Consider the following 17371-nt stretch of genomic DNA (forward strand, 5'->3'; position numbering starts at 1 on the left):
TCTATGATATTGCATCTCATCTTATACCACACCCTTCCCATTGCCTTACACACCTATGAACATATACATATATACCCACCAACACTCATTTTTTCCTACCATTAAATATACCATATTTAATTTCCAGTAATGCAACTTCATTTCAGAATCTTCAAGCATGCTCTTTCCCTTGCCTTTCTTAATTATCCTGGTAAACAGAAGCTCCTTTATTCAGAAGACATTGTTTTCATTATCATTGCAGTAATTAACATTGGTCTTGCTTAGACATTATAGATCTTAGCCTACATAAACTTTTCTTTTTGTGAGTCTTTCAAAATTGAACTGTTACTTTTTGAAGAGACAGGCCCCAGAAAGATTGACTGTCATCTAAAGAATGTCAGTTGAATGGCTAGGAAATTCCTTCAAGGTGCCTTAATGATTATTCCATGTTCTGTTTGGATCTGGGAACTGGAATGGTAGGGAATAATAAGACAGTAGGAAACTAATTTTAATGAAGCTAGCCAGAAAGTGATGTATGAAACTCAGCATTATGTATTATTTACACACACACACACACACACACACACTTACAATCTGAATATGTTTGATGTAGGAGCTACATTGAATTACAAGAGCCCAATGTATTTATTCAAGTATATAACATAGAGTGTTATATAAGTTTTAGGTGTACAATATAATGAATGATTCAACAATTCTATACATTAGTCAGAGCTCATCACGTGATAAGTAAACTCTTAATCCTCTTCACCTATTTCACCAATCCCCCCTACCCACTTTAGCAACCACTACTTTGTTTTCTATGTTTAAGACTTGGGTTTTTTTCATCTCTTCTCTTTGCTCAATTGTTTTGTTTCTTAAGTTTTACATTTGAGTGGAAATCCTATGGTATTTTTTTTTCTGACTCCTTTCACTTACCATTATATCCTCTAGGTCAATCCACATTGTTGCAAAATCTTTTTTTATATCTGAGTAATATTCCATTGTGTATATACACCACATCTTTTTCCATTCATCTATGGATGGACACTCAGGTTGCTTCCATATCTTGGTTATTGTAATAATGCCACAGTAAACATAGGGATGCATTTTTGAATTAGTGTTTTAGTTTTATTTCAGTAAATGCACACTAGTGGAATTACTGGATCATATGGTGATTCTATTTTTAATTTTGGGGGGAACCTCTATACTGTTTTCCATAGTGGCTATACCAATTTGAATTCCCACCAACAGTGCAAGAGGGTTCCTTTTTTCCACATCCTTACCAACATTTGTTGTTTCTAGTGTTTTTGAGCTTAGCCATTCTCACTGGCATGAGGTGATATTGTGATTTTGATTTGCATTTTCCTAATGATTCGTGCATCTTTTCATGTGTCTATTGGTCATCTGTATGGCTTCTTTGAAAACCTGTCTTTCCATGTCCTCTGCCCAAATTTTAATTGAACTATTTGGCATTTTAGTGTTGAGCTGTGTAAGTTCTTTATACAAAAGTTCTTCATAGGAGCCAAATTTGTACATAAAGAGCTATATCCTACATATACTGAATATTTCTGTTCATCCACAAGATGCTTACTTAATGATTTTGGAGACAGTATCAATATTTGCTTCTGTGATTCTTTTTCTATGTGTTTATTGCTATCTTAACTCTCTTTTTTACTGATACATGATTTGTCCAATAAGTTCAACTTCTTTTGTCTCTTTAAGGCAAGGGCTGCAAACCAGCTATATGGGTAAAATAAATGAGTGATTGACATAACACTAGGGACCCAGGTAAGAGGTCATATGCCTCTTGTTCCATTAAATCAGGAGGCAACAGCTGATTGACTCTGTTATTCTGGAATGTTGCCCTGATTTTTATATACTATCTTATATATCCTTAATTCTTAAAGATTTTATTTATTTATTTATTTGACAGATCACAATAGGCAGAGAAGCAGGCAGAGAGAGAGGAGGAAGCAGGCTCCCTGCTGAGCAGAGAGCCCAATGTGGGGCTTGATCCCAGAACCCTGGGATCATGACCTGAACTGAAGGCAGAGGCTTTAACCCACTGAGCCACCCAGGCACCCCTATATCCTTAATTTTTAAGAAAAAAAAACTTGTCCTTTTTTTTCTTTACATTGTTGGTTTTTGATATAATGTTCAATGAATACTTAGTAAATGCTAAAAAAAAAAAAAACTTGATTTAAGGTTATATCTTAAGATTAAACTTAAAATATACCTAAAAGTTTTATTTACTTGAACTTAAATTTAGTCCTCAATCTACCATTTTGCAATCTCTGCTTTCAGATAGCTCTGCTTCCATCTCAAGTGTTATGCTTTTTTTAAATTGTAAATGCCAGAAGACACCTTTATTCCTTAATTCTAGGTCACTCACATAGAGGATGATATCAAAATTGCTCCCATAAGTACCAACAAATTTTTCACATACTAATGCATGAAAATTCACTGTTAACATTAGATACATACTTAAAGCTATGTAAAATGCAGGTTAATAGAATGGTTAATATTTTAAACTGTTATATCATTTAATGTTTAGAGTCTGAAAAATTTTACAGATAATCTAATCCAAAGCCTTTATTTATACATCACATAATTTACGAAGAAACTAGAATTGGGTTTTATACCATGTTTCTGCTTCCAAATTTAATATGCTTTTAAATCTTCCATATTTTTTTTACCTGATAGTGTGAAGAAGGTTTTCATAGCCAGTTTTGCTCTTTTCTTGTTGGGGGGGAGTGGTAAGAGATGAATAAGTTTAAAGAACACTAAGTGTGCTAAAAAATAAATAAATAAATAAATAAATAAATAAAGTCACATTCAAATTTGAGTCTATAATCCAAAGATAAATGTGGTCTTTTTTGGAAATTGTCCAAGAATTATATAGTTTCTTTTCCTCCCAAGAAGAGTTTTGGGTTTTTTTTTTTGTTTTTTTTTAAGATTTTATTTGTTTATTTGACAGAGATCACAAATAGGCAGAGAAGAGAGGAGGAAGCAGGCCTCCAGATGAGCAGAGAACCTGATGCGGGGCTCGATCCCACGACCTGGGATCATGACCTGAGCCGAAGGCAGAGGCTTTAACCCACTGAGCCACCCAGGCGCCCCTTTTAAAAAGATTTCATTTATTTATTTGACAGAAAGAGATCACAAGTAGGCAGAGAGGCAGGCAGAGAGAGGGGGAAGCAGGCTCCCCGCCGAGCAGAGAGCCCGATGTGGGGCCTGATCCCAGGATCCTGGGATCATGACCTGAGCCAAAGGCTGAGGCTTTAACCCACCAAGCCACCCAAGCGCCCCTCCTCCAAGAAGAGTTTGTGCCAGGTAGACATGGTCTTAAGGTAGATAAATAGAGGTTTAAAATTACCCAGATTGAAATAACCTGTGCTTCAGAATAAATTGTAGGTAGAAAGCAGAAATTTCCTTCCTGAAGTGTTTTAGGAACTCTTATAGATTCTAGTTCCAAGTGTAACTTTTTCTTCACTTTTTTTGGATTTCCCCATTGCTGTATGAGCTTCTAGATTGAAATAATATATATCTACATATCTTATAATATTAAGTCATATAATTTAGTAATGTTCAGAATTTGCATAGTCATTATTTTACTTCTATTTCCTGGTTTGTGAGAATTTAATCTGATTGATAAATTATGGGCCAAGAGTGTAAATAGCTTTTTCAGTTAGTGAAATGAAACACACACACACACACACACACACACACACACATATCTTTAGAGTGGCTTCACATCTTTTTTTAATAGTATTACATTATAGGATAATTAACTTTAGTAATATAAACCAAATTTTCTCTTCTTAGATGCAAAAATAACATAGATAAAATATGTGACTACTTCAATCTACCCTCATGTTAACTGTATTTTCCTAAAGTATATTGTTAACTATAGGAATTTTTTTTTAGAAAGATGGCAGTATTTCCATGGTTCAAATGCTTGAAGTCCCACTTCATAGGTTTTCCTCTTTCCTTAATTTAAATCAAATGTCTCCAGTGACTTATATCTTTAGTTTCCTGAAGCTGGAATTGTGACTGATACCTTGCAATCCACAGTTGTAAAGGATTAGTAGTTTAAAGTAGTAACCTCTAATTTTGTTACAATCAAGCTGCCAATTTTTCTGTAAGATTTAAGTGTTTCATTCATTGGACTAATATATCTCCACAAGGAAGAATGCCTCAGGCCTCAAAACTTTGGCTGTGTATTTAGAGAGCTTATTAGGAAAGAAATCATCTGTCTGGAGAAAGCAGTCAAAATGTGTCTTCCACTTTGTGCAATAATATGAGTAACATCTTTTGTTGTCAGGGTAACCACTTGCCTCTATAGTCTCTTCAACACGACATATTTCATTAGTGCCTCTAGTTCATAGGCCGATCTGTCTAGTAAGCTAGCCAAAAGGGCAATAAGAGTTTTATATTTTCTTTTTCTTTTGAATCTGATGTTTGTTTTGTTTTGTTTTTCACCTCTTTGGAAGCAAATGGCTTAGCTTTCCCATTTCTATTGTCCCATGTCAGACTCCATTCCACGCCCCAGAACCTCAGTTTACTTTTACTTTGCCCTTTTGTACTCGTTTGATTTTGAACCTCTCCATAAATTCTCTTTTTATCGTATCAAGATCTGACAGGAATTTCTACCTTCCACTCTCCAGCCAACATCCATTTACTACTAGAGTCCCTTTTATATGGCTAATACTATTCACAATCCTGGTCAAGCTGTGGGCAGAAGGGGGGGTATTATTTCATTCCTATGGAGCCCAATATAAGGGGTGATTTTTAAAAAAATATATTTTAAAAAATATATTTTATTTATTTATTTGACACAGTGATGGAAAGAGAGATTACAAGTAGACAGAGAGGCAGGCAGAGGAAGAGGGGGAAACAGGCTCCCTGTTTCTGAGCAGAAAGCCCTATGCAGAGCTCGATCCCAGGACCCTGAGACCATGACCTGAGCCAAAGACAGAGGCTTAACCCACTGAGCCACCCAGGGGCCCCTATAAACGGTGATTTGATATGATATAAAGGGTGATATGATTTCGGTCTTAGTTTCCTTGAAAATAGGAGCATCCTGTTGCTTTCTTGTTATTGCTTTTTCTGTTCAGTTCTTTTCTCTTCATTGTTGAGAATCATTGAGCATTCGGTATGTTGTGAAATTGATGAAGATGAACATCGGGTAACATCTTCACCCTGATGCCACTATTCTCTGAGAATCATCTTGTCACTGAGGATTTATGTCCATAGGTTGAATTTATCGGGTGTGGTGTCCTTTACCCCATATTCTAACTACTTTAGTTGATACTGGAATGACATTGGGGATCTCTTGATCAGGGAACCAGAATATAAATGTATACATTTAAATGACTCCATCGGTATCTCTGTGCTTCACATTGGAAAGTAACATTTTTCCCTTCCCCTTAGCCGTATTTTTTATCCTAGTAATATGACATAAATCTGATTTATACTTCTAGAATTTGCCATTAGTAGAATCTTCACAAACCTGCATACTTGACATAGTATCACTTAATCAATCTTCTGCATGTTCTATGAAAATAAAGAATTTGGGTTTTTAATTGTCCACAGTCCATGTGTAGAAGTATAGAATGGAAAGATAATCAGACTTTTTTTTTTAAATGAGTAAAACAAAATGAAAATCCTAAATTCAAAAAGAGGAACTTTGCATGGAATTTGTCCTATTTTAGCAAGGATATTATTAGGATAAGAAATCGTGTGTGTATTTACATCGGATAAAGGGAAACTAGGTATTTTTCCATGCTCATGCCAGATAACCAATATCATATTTTTTTGCATGTTGAGGGTTTGCTTTACTAGTGTTAGAAGATGATAACTCTAAACAGCTTATAATGGTTATTTTCTCCATAATCTGTCATATTTATAAATTTATGACTTACACTGACATGTCCATGCCATTTGTTCATATATTTACTTTCAAACACTGCCAAATCAGGGGGAAAATTACAGTTAATTTAAATACTGGAACATTTGAAAATAATTTTGTGGTTTAGCTAGGACAAATATTTATGTTCTGCCCACCTGTGACTATTATTTATATTGTGTTTCTAAAGCATATTGTATTGCAGAGTGCTTTTTGTTAAACATCACTAAGCTACTATCACTGGGTAGATGGATAGTACCTATTGTTAGAGTTGAGAAATAGGTAACTATTCATAATTTCAGTTTTTAAATCAATATGTGAAAGGACTGATAATAAAAGTTGTTAGGAATTTCTATGGGTTCTGTGCTTAGTTCAGGCCGCATTTTCCTTCCCTGAGATCCCAGTAATCACACAGCAGGCAGTGGCTTGTAATTCTTGTTTATTGGCATCTCATGTTCTTTTTTGAGTTCAGTTCCTCTTCCTTTCAGTAAAATTTGTTCACTAGTAATTCACTCAAGAAACTATCATGTGTTAAAAACCCATATTTCCACTGGTTGCCAGGTCCTAATGATGCTCTTACACATTGACCACATGTCTAGTCATAATCACCTTAAAATAATTGTTTCCATTCATGATATAATACCCCTGGGTATCCTTTCTCACTTTTGGTTATGCACAATAAACCTGACCATGTCAAATTAATTATGACACTAGTTCCTACTTGAATTGTCCAAGTTAATTGAAGGGCACAGAGTGTATGTTATTTTCCTCACTGTCTATTTGCAAAGAACTCCTTTACTTTTCTGTCTTACAATAACTCAATAATACAATATAAAGCAGAAAATCCAAGCTTGTGCATTTAATATATTGTAACTTTAATTTATTGTAACTGAGATATATTGTAACTTTCCTTAAAATATGTTTAAGTACAGTACCTTTCTAAATGAGTTCACATTTACTAATATTTTTTTCAATTTTTAAATCAAATTATATATGGTGAGAATGCAGAAAAACTGGAACTTCCTTAAATTGCTTAAAAGAGTGTATATTGGTAAAAAACTTTTTGAAAAAAAAAATACTAGCAGTATCTACCCAAGCTAAGTATATGTATACCTTAAGACTCACCAATTCTATTCCTTGTTAAATACTCAACAGAAATGAATTTTTATGTCCACCAAAATGCATGTACAAGAATATTCATGGCTTCAGTTCAGTGGCCTAACGTTATAAATAATCCAAATAGATATCATCAGTAAAATGGTGAAAAAACTGTTAGCATATTCATAAAATGAAATACTACCCATCATAAAATAATATTAGTAACTGACATATACAACAGTATGAATGAATTTTATAGATACAATGTTGAATAAAAGAAGTCAGAAATAGAACAGTATGATGCTATTTATATGGATTTCTTAAACTATTCTATTTTGTTAGACATCACAATTATGGTTAGTATCAGAAGAGTCCTGACTGGGAGAAGTCACAGGTGAACTGTCTACAATTCTAGAAATAGTCTAACAGGATGGTGTTTATACAAAAGGAGTGATAGGTTAAACTCCCATGAATATTGCAATTAAGATTTGTGGAAATTTGGGACGCCTGGGTGGCGCAGTTGGTTAAACGACTGCCTCCGGCTCAGGGCGTGATCCTGGAGTCCCGGGATCGAGTCCCACATCAGGCTCCCAGCTCCATGGGGAGTCTGCTTCTCCCTCTGACCTTCTCCTCGCTCATGCTTTCTCTCACTGTCTCTCTCTCTCAAATAAATAAAATAAAATCTTAAAAAAAAATTAAAAAAAAATTTAAGATTTGTGGAAATTATAATATCTATAAAAATTAAGAATAAAACGGAACATTTTAGATATTTTTAAAACCTATATAAAACACCTGACCATGTTGATATTATTCCCATACAATATTAATGTATACAGACCTCCCCTCCACCACTTTGCTTTTGAAAATACTGTGGTGTTGTTTTGTTTTCTTTCAGTGTCCTGAATTTAAAAGGCCCAGGGACATTGCAGTTGACTGGGTTGCTGGAAATATTTATTGGACTGATCATTCTAGAATGCACTGGTTCAGTTACTACACCACTCACTGGACCAGTCTGAGGTACTCTATCAATGTAGGACAGCTGAATGGCCCCAACTGCACCAGACTCTTAACAAACATGGCTGGAGAACCCTATGCTATCGCCGTAAATCCTAAAAGAGGGTAGGTTAACAAGTTGACTATTTATATTTCTTGATACACATATCATTTTTAGAGATTGTTTTCCCACCTCTTCTCTGTAGTTTTCCTTCTATAATAAATGTTTAACATATAATAGATTCACAAGGTTTCTAAAATTTCCTCTACTTCTGTACAAGAGCATGAGCTTTTCACACCAAATCATGGCACAAAATACATGTTTTCCTGAAAGCCTGCTGCATGATATATTCTATGTATGAATGTGTGTGTGTGTGTGTCTTATGTGGACATTTCAATAAACACATAACCAATATGGTTAACCTAAGATTGAATTTTCAAGACATTAACTATAATATTGAACGTATGAAGTATGGATTATTAGTATTTTGGCCATTTGTGATAATAAAAGATGAAGGTGTACACATGAACAAATTTAAACAATTTTAACACAAATATTTCCTTTCCTTTGCTTGAATTGTTCTTTTTTTTACTCTTTTACTTTTTTCATTTACAGGCAGTGACCTAAAAGGAAAATAGAGAAATGTTAAATAAAAGTCCTAATCATCTGCTCTTATTGGACATTCCCTGTCTGTAGGTTTAGAGTTGAGTCCAGGAGTCTGCATTTTCAGGGACTCAGGGGTGGTTCTGATGCACATGGTCTGAAGGAAAACTGTTTTGAGGAGCAGAGCTGAGTTAGCTGCAAGCTAATCCATTTGACTTGTCTCGTCAGGATGATGTACTGGACTGTCATTGGGGACCACTCCCACATAGAAGAAGCAGCCATGGACGGTACTCTGAGAAGGATTTTAGTACAAAAGAATCTGCAAAGACCCACAGGTATGATGTATTTCTGACACAGTCTAGAATGTGCAGCAATATGTTCAGCATATTAGTGTTACAATTCTTTCCAGGTTTGTTGGCAATATAATCATTTTTATAAGCAGATAAAATAATTTATAGTATCACTTTATGAAGGTCATTAACATTTCATGTTGTATTTTTCCAACTTGAAAGTCAAGGCCTTATCATATTGCCAGTGATATTATGGGGATATTATTTGAAAATTGCCTAAGTTGCAAGGCCATTTGTAGGATTTCACATATGTGGGATTTTGACAGTTTATAATGTATTAGGGTATTTTTTACTGATATATGTTAATGATGCTGGGACAGATGATAATATTCCTAGAGGATCAGAAACTAAATGGGCAAAAAAAAAAACAAAAAACAAAAAAACCTAAATGGGCAAAGAGGTGGGAAAACAAATAATTTCTGTAAAAGGCAGACATTATGATTCCTTGCCCTTTCATTCACAGCTCTTTTTAATCAGGCTTTAATATCCCTCCCAGCCATGTCATCTAAGCTACCACTCCAAACTACCTATATTCCCACAACTGCTCAGGAGCCTGTGTGCTTTGTTCTACTTGCCTGTTTTTCTCCCATTGCATTTGTCTCCCAGGCTCCCCATCTAGAATGTGCTTCTGACTTCTGTGCACCCAGATGGTTCTTACTCACCTTATAAGGTCTAAGTTTAACACTTCTTCAATGAAACATTTCCAGAACTAAAGGAGCCTCAAGGCTCCTTCCTGTTCATCCCATACACAACGTCCCTTGGCACTATACCCCAAAGGAGAGAATACATGTCTAAAGTACATATTACTTAATAATTGTGCTTTATAGTATCTTATGTAGTTGCAATTTTATTTATATTTGGCAGCTATATTCTTATTAACTGTTAATGTGCCATAGAATTTTTCCTTCAACTACATTGTTTTTACTCTTTATGGAAAGGAGCAGTCTTTGGGGAATTAGTTCATTTACATAAGTGTGTCTCCAGTCACTGATTTAACAAGTATCAATTGAGCACCTACCTAGTGTGAGAAATTGTTCAAGATGCTGAAGACAAGTTCTAACCCTTGTGAAGAGATTACCAACTGTCATGAAACTTACCTTCCTCCAGAGAATGGAATATTTAATATAAATCATGCCAGATACTAATAAGTGCTATGTGAAAAAGAATGAGGACTATGGGGGGGGGAGTAGAATTATGAATAGGATTATCAAAAAAGTCATCTCAAAGGTGATATTTGAGAAAAGAACATCATAGAGGTAGGAAGCTATATGAATATGTAAGCATATTCCAAACAGAAAGAACAGCATGTTATGAGTTAGGAGTGAGCTTGGCATATGTCAAAAACAGCAGGGATGTTAGTATGCCTAGGAACATATGAGCAACTCAGGAAAATGTTGGAAATGAGGTTGCCCAGGTGCCCAGGTATAGATCATCTAGGACCTCAAACAGACAGTTAAGGAATGAATTTTATTCTAGCTTTAAGGGGAGACACGGGAGGCAACTGAAGAGGCAAGTGGCATAAGATGCTCAAATACTATTTTCATTTTTAAAAGAACCTTAACTGTCTTTTTAACTTTTCTATTTTTAACTAATTCTGGACCTACAGAAAAGTTGCAAAATTAATTTTATAAAAAAGGTCCGTGATGTTAATAAATAACATAACCACAGTATATGTAACATAATTTTCATCTTAAAGAAGGATTCTGGCAGCAATTTTTAGAACTGCCTGTTGGAGGGGTCTTAGGAAGGCCTGAGACAGGAATTCTTGTAAAGATTATTTATGAGGGGAGTGTCGTTCAGGAGAAACCTGTAAAAGATGGAGAGATAAAGGGAAAGATACCAGAAAGACTATGTTTCATGGAAACTCTCATTTTTGTCTTGAGCCACCGGGGATGTGCTTTGGAACATAAATTCCACAGCAGGGAGGGGTCCTGTTTTATATGCTCCATCAGTCATTGGTTGACCTTTGGGCTCTAACTTCCCAGCGAGGCTGCTGCAGTCAGTTGAGCACAGTTCTCCGGGGAAGAAGGGCAAGTATGATTCCTTAGCTCTAAACCAGCAGGTAGTAGACAAGTATTTGGTATTATCTCCAAGACTGGAAAACTACCTGAAAAATGTTACTGGAACAAGTAATTGAAGGATAGGTAGGCATTTGAGAGGTGGGCAGATAACCCATCATGGTGTAGATGTTATAAAGTTGTTCTTTGAAGTCAAATATATCTGGTTTTGAATCCTGAGGGATTACTTATTACCTGTGAGATTTCAGAAAGGAACTTATTATCTTGAAACTTTGTTTTTTATCACTGGCAACCAAAGGATATTGTTGTATACATTGAATGGCATAGCTCTAAGCCAGGAGCTGCAGTGTAAAGCCACATAGCACGTTCTGTGATATTTGGAGTCATGGCACACCTAGAAGGGGACAGGATAGGTAATGTAAAATGAACTGAGACTAGAGAACTTTAAATAACATGGTGTTCTGCCATGATTTTTGAGTCAATAATGAACCACTGTACAATTTTGATTCAAAGAGTGATGTGAATAAGGTAGGTCTCCAGGCTTATTGCTTTGGTAGTATTGTGCCAATGAAATAAATAAATACAGAGCTAAGAGACCAGCTAACAATACATTGAGTGATCTTGTGGAGAGCCGAGAATAGCATAACTAGAATAGCAACAGGGGAAAAGGGGAGAATGTATGGGAGACAAAGCCGAGTTTGCATAGTAGAATTTACCAAATGCATATGAGAATAATGGAAGAGATAAAAAATGTGTCAAAGAGGGACAAAAAGTCATTAAATTAAAACTATTCATATAATTATCTTCTTATTCCTTCACTTATCCATCCATCTCTCCTTTCATTAAAAAAATATTGGATGCTCACTATATGCTAGATACTAGTGGTCATCAGAAATATGGATCTGTGCATTCACTGAGCTTAAATTCTAGTGTGGGGGACCATAAAAAGAAAAACCAAAAAAGTGTATGTGCATGTGTGTGTGTGTGCATGCACAAATGCTCGTATGTGTAAATGTGTCTGATAGAGAGGAGTGGGTCAGCATGCAGCAGGTGCCACATTAATTATAGTGGGGAGGAGAGGCTCTTTGAGTTACTGATGGTTAAGGTTAATTGCTAAACTGTATGAAGGCATAGACATGGGGAATGATGTTGCAATGCAAAGTAAAGAATGGATTTGAAGGCCCTGAGGTAGTAAAGGCAGAGTATAGTAAACAAATTGAAAAATATCATGAAACAAGGCTCAGAGGGGTGGGTAGGGGTCAGACCACGCAGGATGTCAAAGAGCACGTAAAACAAATACTATTGCTTTACGTTAAGTAGATAATAGGATCTGAGCAGACATCCATAGGGACATGTCAAGAAAGGAGTTGATGTGGGGCTCTCTAGCCCATGTGACTGGGTATGTGTGACTTTTCTTCTCAGCAACTCTGCTTTGAAAACTTCTGCCTCACTTACAGGCAGCAGACTCTTGGAAGCCATTTATTCACTCATCCAACTAATACTTTTTTGTGTGCCTACTATGTGTCAGAGGTAATGTTAGGCATTTGGAATAGAGGAGTGAACAACAGGTCCCTCTTCTTCTAGTGGTTATATAGTAAAAATATAATGTTTTAAAATGTAAATTACAGAGTAAGTTACAAAGTGTTTTGTGCTATGGAAAAGAGAGTGTTAATAGAGCAGGAAAAAGGGTCAGAAATGGGGGCACCTGGGTGGCTCAGTCGGTTAAGCACCTGCCTTCAGTTCAGGTCATGATCCTAGGACCCTGGGATCGAGCCCCTCATGGGGCTCCTTGCTCAGCAGGAAGCCTGCTTCTCCCTTCACTCTCCCCCCACTAACCCCCCACACCTTGCCCTTGCTCTCCGGCTCTCCTGCTCTTGTGCACGCACTCTCTCTCTCAAATAAAATCTTAAAAAAAAAAAAGTTGGAAATGATGGAGAGGAGTTTTCCATGTGACATTATTAGGTCTACAGAGTAGAACCTTGAGAAGGTGCCCTTGAGCCCACTGTGTGGTGCTGTCAGTCACAGGCAAGTGTTGAAGGTGTGGATGTGACCCCGGCTGAGTCAGTCAGTGGGAGAGATGGCACAGATAATTGAAAATTTATTTCTGGAGCTTAAAGCTTAGGGTTTAAGCTTAAGGTTTGGGAAATTAGCAAAGAAAGCTGATATTTAAACCTGCTGGAGTTGTTAAGATGGACAAGGGAGGGGAAAACAAAGAGGCTTCTTAGGGTAAAATTTTGTGAGATGCTTATATTTAAAAAAGACCCAGTCATCTGGTGCCTGGGTGGTTCAGTGGGTTAAGCCTCTGCCTGCGGCTCAGGTTATGAGCTCAGGGTCCTGGGATGGAGCACCACATGGGGCTGTCTGCTCAGTGGGGAGCCTGTTTCCCCCTCTCTCTCTACCTGCCTGTGATCTCTCTCTCTGTCAAATAAATCAATAAAATCTTTAAAAGAAGAAGAAGAAGAAGAGACCCAGTCAGCATCGAAGACTGCAAGGGTGTTTGAGCAGTTGGAACAAAGCAACAGATTTCAGTGTCACTACAGCTGAAAAATTAATTTCAAAAGAAAGATGTAGACCTTATTGGGAATATCATAGTGACTTACATAGAGAAACTATAAATTAGCAGGAAGGGCATAAGCGCTCCATTTATATAAGCTTGAGTTAAAACTGAGCAGCCTGTGTAAACTTCTGAGGATCAAGTTTCTTATTTATAAAATGTATGTGATAATACTAACCTTATAGAGAATTCATAACAATGTATTTTTTTAAAGATTTTATTTATTTATTTGAGAGAGAGGGATAGAGCACAAGCATGGCGGAACAGAGGGGGAGATAGGAGCAGGCTCCCCACTAAATGGGGAGCCCAACACCTGAGTAACCTGGGGTCATAACCTGAGCTAAAAGCAGATGCTTAACTAACTGAGCCATCCAGGCATCCCTGTAACAATTAATTTAAATCAGATGTTAAAACCAATATAATTAATTAACATAATTCCTTTAATATCTAACAAGCTAAGAATAATTATTCAAAACAATATGTCATGTATTATGCTAAAGCCTCATTTTATTCCATATAATGTAATTCCATATAATTCCATAACTCCCTAGCACTGATAATTATTTTTATTCATATTTTAAAATGTCATTTAGTATATTTTGTTAATTTGATTCATTTTCTCATTGTATATCAATTAGAATTCTGTAAGATTTTTAAAAATCCACAAGCCATATATAAAACTCTATTACTTCATGCCTCCTTGCTTAATAAGTGACTTTCTTCATATTGGAAATGCTGGTTTTGTATTCCTAAGCAAGATTTTATTCTATCAGGCGAAGCATCTCCCAATGTTGTCTTTACAGTGATTAATAACTCCTGAGTATTGTTATGCTAAATGTTATTGATATAAAAATGAGTCAAGAACAAATCTCATGCGAGCTTTAGGAAATAATAGATAATTTAGACTTCATAAATAGCATAGTACTAGAGAGCGATAACAAAGAGTTGGCAATGAATTAGTCATTGTTCTACCTCTCTCTATGTGCACACCTTCTATGTGGAGAGGCCCGTGTACTCATGCATATGTACCCCTGAGATATCCTTCTACCGATGTATGTTTGTTACTTCTGTCTTCCCAGAAACATCTTAAGACTTACTTATACCATTTTTTCTTGGTCTTTTTCCTTGGTGTATGTTGATAAATATTTGCCCTGACTCCAATATTAGTATATTGAAATCAGTAACTATAATGACACTTCTGTTTCTCTCCAGGTGCGATATGCTGTTCTTTACATTTTGGGTTCATTGGAAATTCTGTCTTTCATTTCTGAATTCATGAATGAATATATGCATGGAATTGCAACACATTTGATGAGACTCTGTACTTTCATAGGGTGTAGATCATATCCACAGGAATGAACAGCAAGAGGAACAGATATGTCTGTCTATCCCTTGAGATAACCCTTGTATTTCAGGGTTAGAATTTTACTGTCCAGTTGAATAGTTAGTCCACCACTTAGCTAGCATTATGTTTGCTCACTACAAGCACTGCCGTTACAGACTTTCCAAAACCATGATGAAAATATCTCAGTTCTCTGGGCTTTCATAGCACTCATTATCTCCATAGATGATACTTCATCATCTACTGCTTCAAATGATATGGTAGAGGAGGAACTCTTTCTTGTATATTCTGTGTATCCAGTAAGACCAAAAACAACTTAAATCAAAACAATTACTTGTGTTTATATGTATACTGAAGAGTATTACAATGCCCCTACTTGATGTGTGCTTTAGAGTAATTATGTACGGAATGAGTGAAGAGATGAACGCCTACAGTTTTTAACACTCTAACCCATAGGATGGTTTTATAGCCTCTTTTGACAAAGGGCATACTTGTTTATTTTATTAGACACTAGGTTAAAAACAAAAAGTGTAATTTATCTTCTGATTCAATCCATTGTGTGGTGGTTGAGTAGCATGCTCCATGAGATTAGGAACACGATCTATTTTGTTCTTTGCTACATACCTAGTACCTGACAGTGCATAGTGCAAGAGAAGTGTCTTATGAATATATATTGGGTTAATGAATAATGGGTCAGGTAAGGACACTTTCCAGTTCTCCCTCCAGTAAGAGAGCATGTAAGATTATGAGTTTGATTTGAATAACATTTTATTTGATACCTAGAAGTTTATTTATGTTGCCAAATCCTGGCAATTTCTGAGATTTTGAAGAAATACACATTGACCATGCACTGGTTATAATTACTGATTGCAAATTCTTTTTTCCTTGGACAACAAAGGTCTCTAGTTAAATGAAGTGGGTAAAGCAAGAGGATCATAGGAGAAGGGAGGGAAAAATAAAATAAGCTGAAACCAGAGAGGGAAATAAACTGTAAGAGACTCTCAACAATTGGACTGAGGGTTGCTGGAGGGGAGGTAGGTTGGGGTAACTGGGTGATGGGGATTAGGAAAGGCACGTGATACAAGGAGGCCTGGGTGCTATATACACTGAAATCTATCTCTGAAACTAATAATATACTACATGTTAATTAATTGAATTTAAATAAAATAAAATGGAAAAAAAATTAAAGCTATTTTTGGAACTCCTTAATCCATTTATTTTACTAACACTCAGATAAGGGGGTGTGTGTGTGTGTGTGTGTAACTTTAATTTGGAATCTAAGACTGTAAGTAGGCAAACTACTTCAAAGAATACTTTTTAAAAAGACTTTATTTATTTATTTGAGAGAGTGAGTGAGGGAAAGCACAGAGGGAGAATGAGAGAGAGAAGCAGACACCTCGATGAGCAGGGAGCCTTAAGTGGTACTCTATCCCAGGACCCTGGAATCGTGACCTGAGCTGAAGACAGATGCTTAACCAACTGAGCCACTCAGCCACCCTTCAAAAAATACTTTTAACAATTTTTTAAATAAATTTGACATAGAGGTAAATATTTTCAGCTTTTAGATCCTTTTTATCACCTTTTAAATCAAGAATATGGTTTGCACACTTGCTGGCTAATACTACCTTACAAATATTGGCTTTCCTTTAGCACAGAACGTATATAGTCTTTTTCTCTATTTCTGGAAATACAATGATTTTAATTTATTACTCTCCAGCTGTTCTCTCTTAACTATCACATTGGTATTATGGCCATTTCTCGTAAGATTTTGCTTTAACGTTTTCTTTCCTCCTCCTTCTTTTTTTTTTTCCCTTTAAGACCATAGTGGAAATTGGGGAATTAGTGGGAGGATCTTGGAAATTTTCAGAGTTCACCTAAAGTGAGATTCAAAAATCCCTAAAATGTAATCATAGCCTTTGATATCATGGGAAATGTTAAGAAAACGACTATATAACTAGGTTTATTATTATACATTCCTAAAACTTAGTGAGCCTGTCTTTATCTTTTAAAAGACTTCCAAATTGTGATTCCATAATGCTAGATTAGCCCAAATGGCACTTTATTTTAAATTTTCTGTATTTACACAGACTTGGTTCCAAATATCCATCATTCCCAGTTCAGCTAAAAAAATGACTTTCTTGGGAATTGATTTTTTTTTTCATTTTATTATTGGTACTTTATTAAAGACAAAAAGGAGATGTGATATTTTAAAGATAGAAATGAACTTGTTCTTTCATATAAAATTCACTCTCATCTCTATAACAAGAGAAGTTAGTTGATTCCTTTATTAACTTTTTAATTTAAAAGACTATCTCTTTTATTAAAGGGCTTAAGGAAAAATCAAAATCATCGATTTGTGGATTTTGGGCGTATAAACTCCACTCATCTGAAAGCTTTGTTATATAATTTTTATCTAGCTGTAATACCATCCAATAGTAAAATATGTGACCGGAGCTGATAAAGATGGGTATGTCTTAGACAAACCTAGACTAATAAGGCAATATAGGACATTTTTGATAAATTAT

General features: G+C 35.7%; 1 protein-coding gene across 1 annotated transcript in view; it reads left to right on the forward strand.

Annotated features, from left to right (window-relative positions):
* Positions 1 to 17371, forward strand: part of LRP1B (LDL receptor related protein 1B) — a 1985448-nt gene that overhangs the window by 1879927 nt on the left and 88150 nt on the right. The window contains exons 78-79 of the mRNA XM_044242553.1: positions 7881 to 8104; positions 8811 to 8917. Of these exons, the coding sequence (XP_044098488.1) occupies positions 7881 to 8104; positions 8811 to 8917 (331 nt within the window). The remainder of the gene's footprint in view (positions 1 to 7880; positions 8105 to 8810; positions 8918 to 17371) is intronic.

This window comes from Neovison vison, chromosome 3 (assembly GCF_020171115.1).
Source record: "Neovison vison isolate M4711 chromosome 3, ASM_NN_V1, whole genome shotgun sequence".
Classification (NCBI taxonomy): Eukaryota; Metazoa; Chordata; class Mammalia; order Carnivora; family Mustelidae; genus Neogale; species Neogale vison.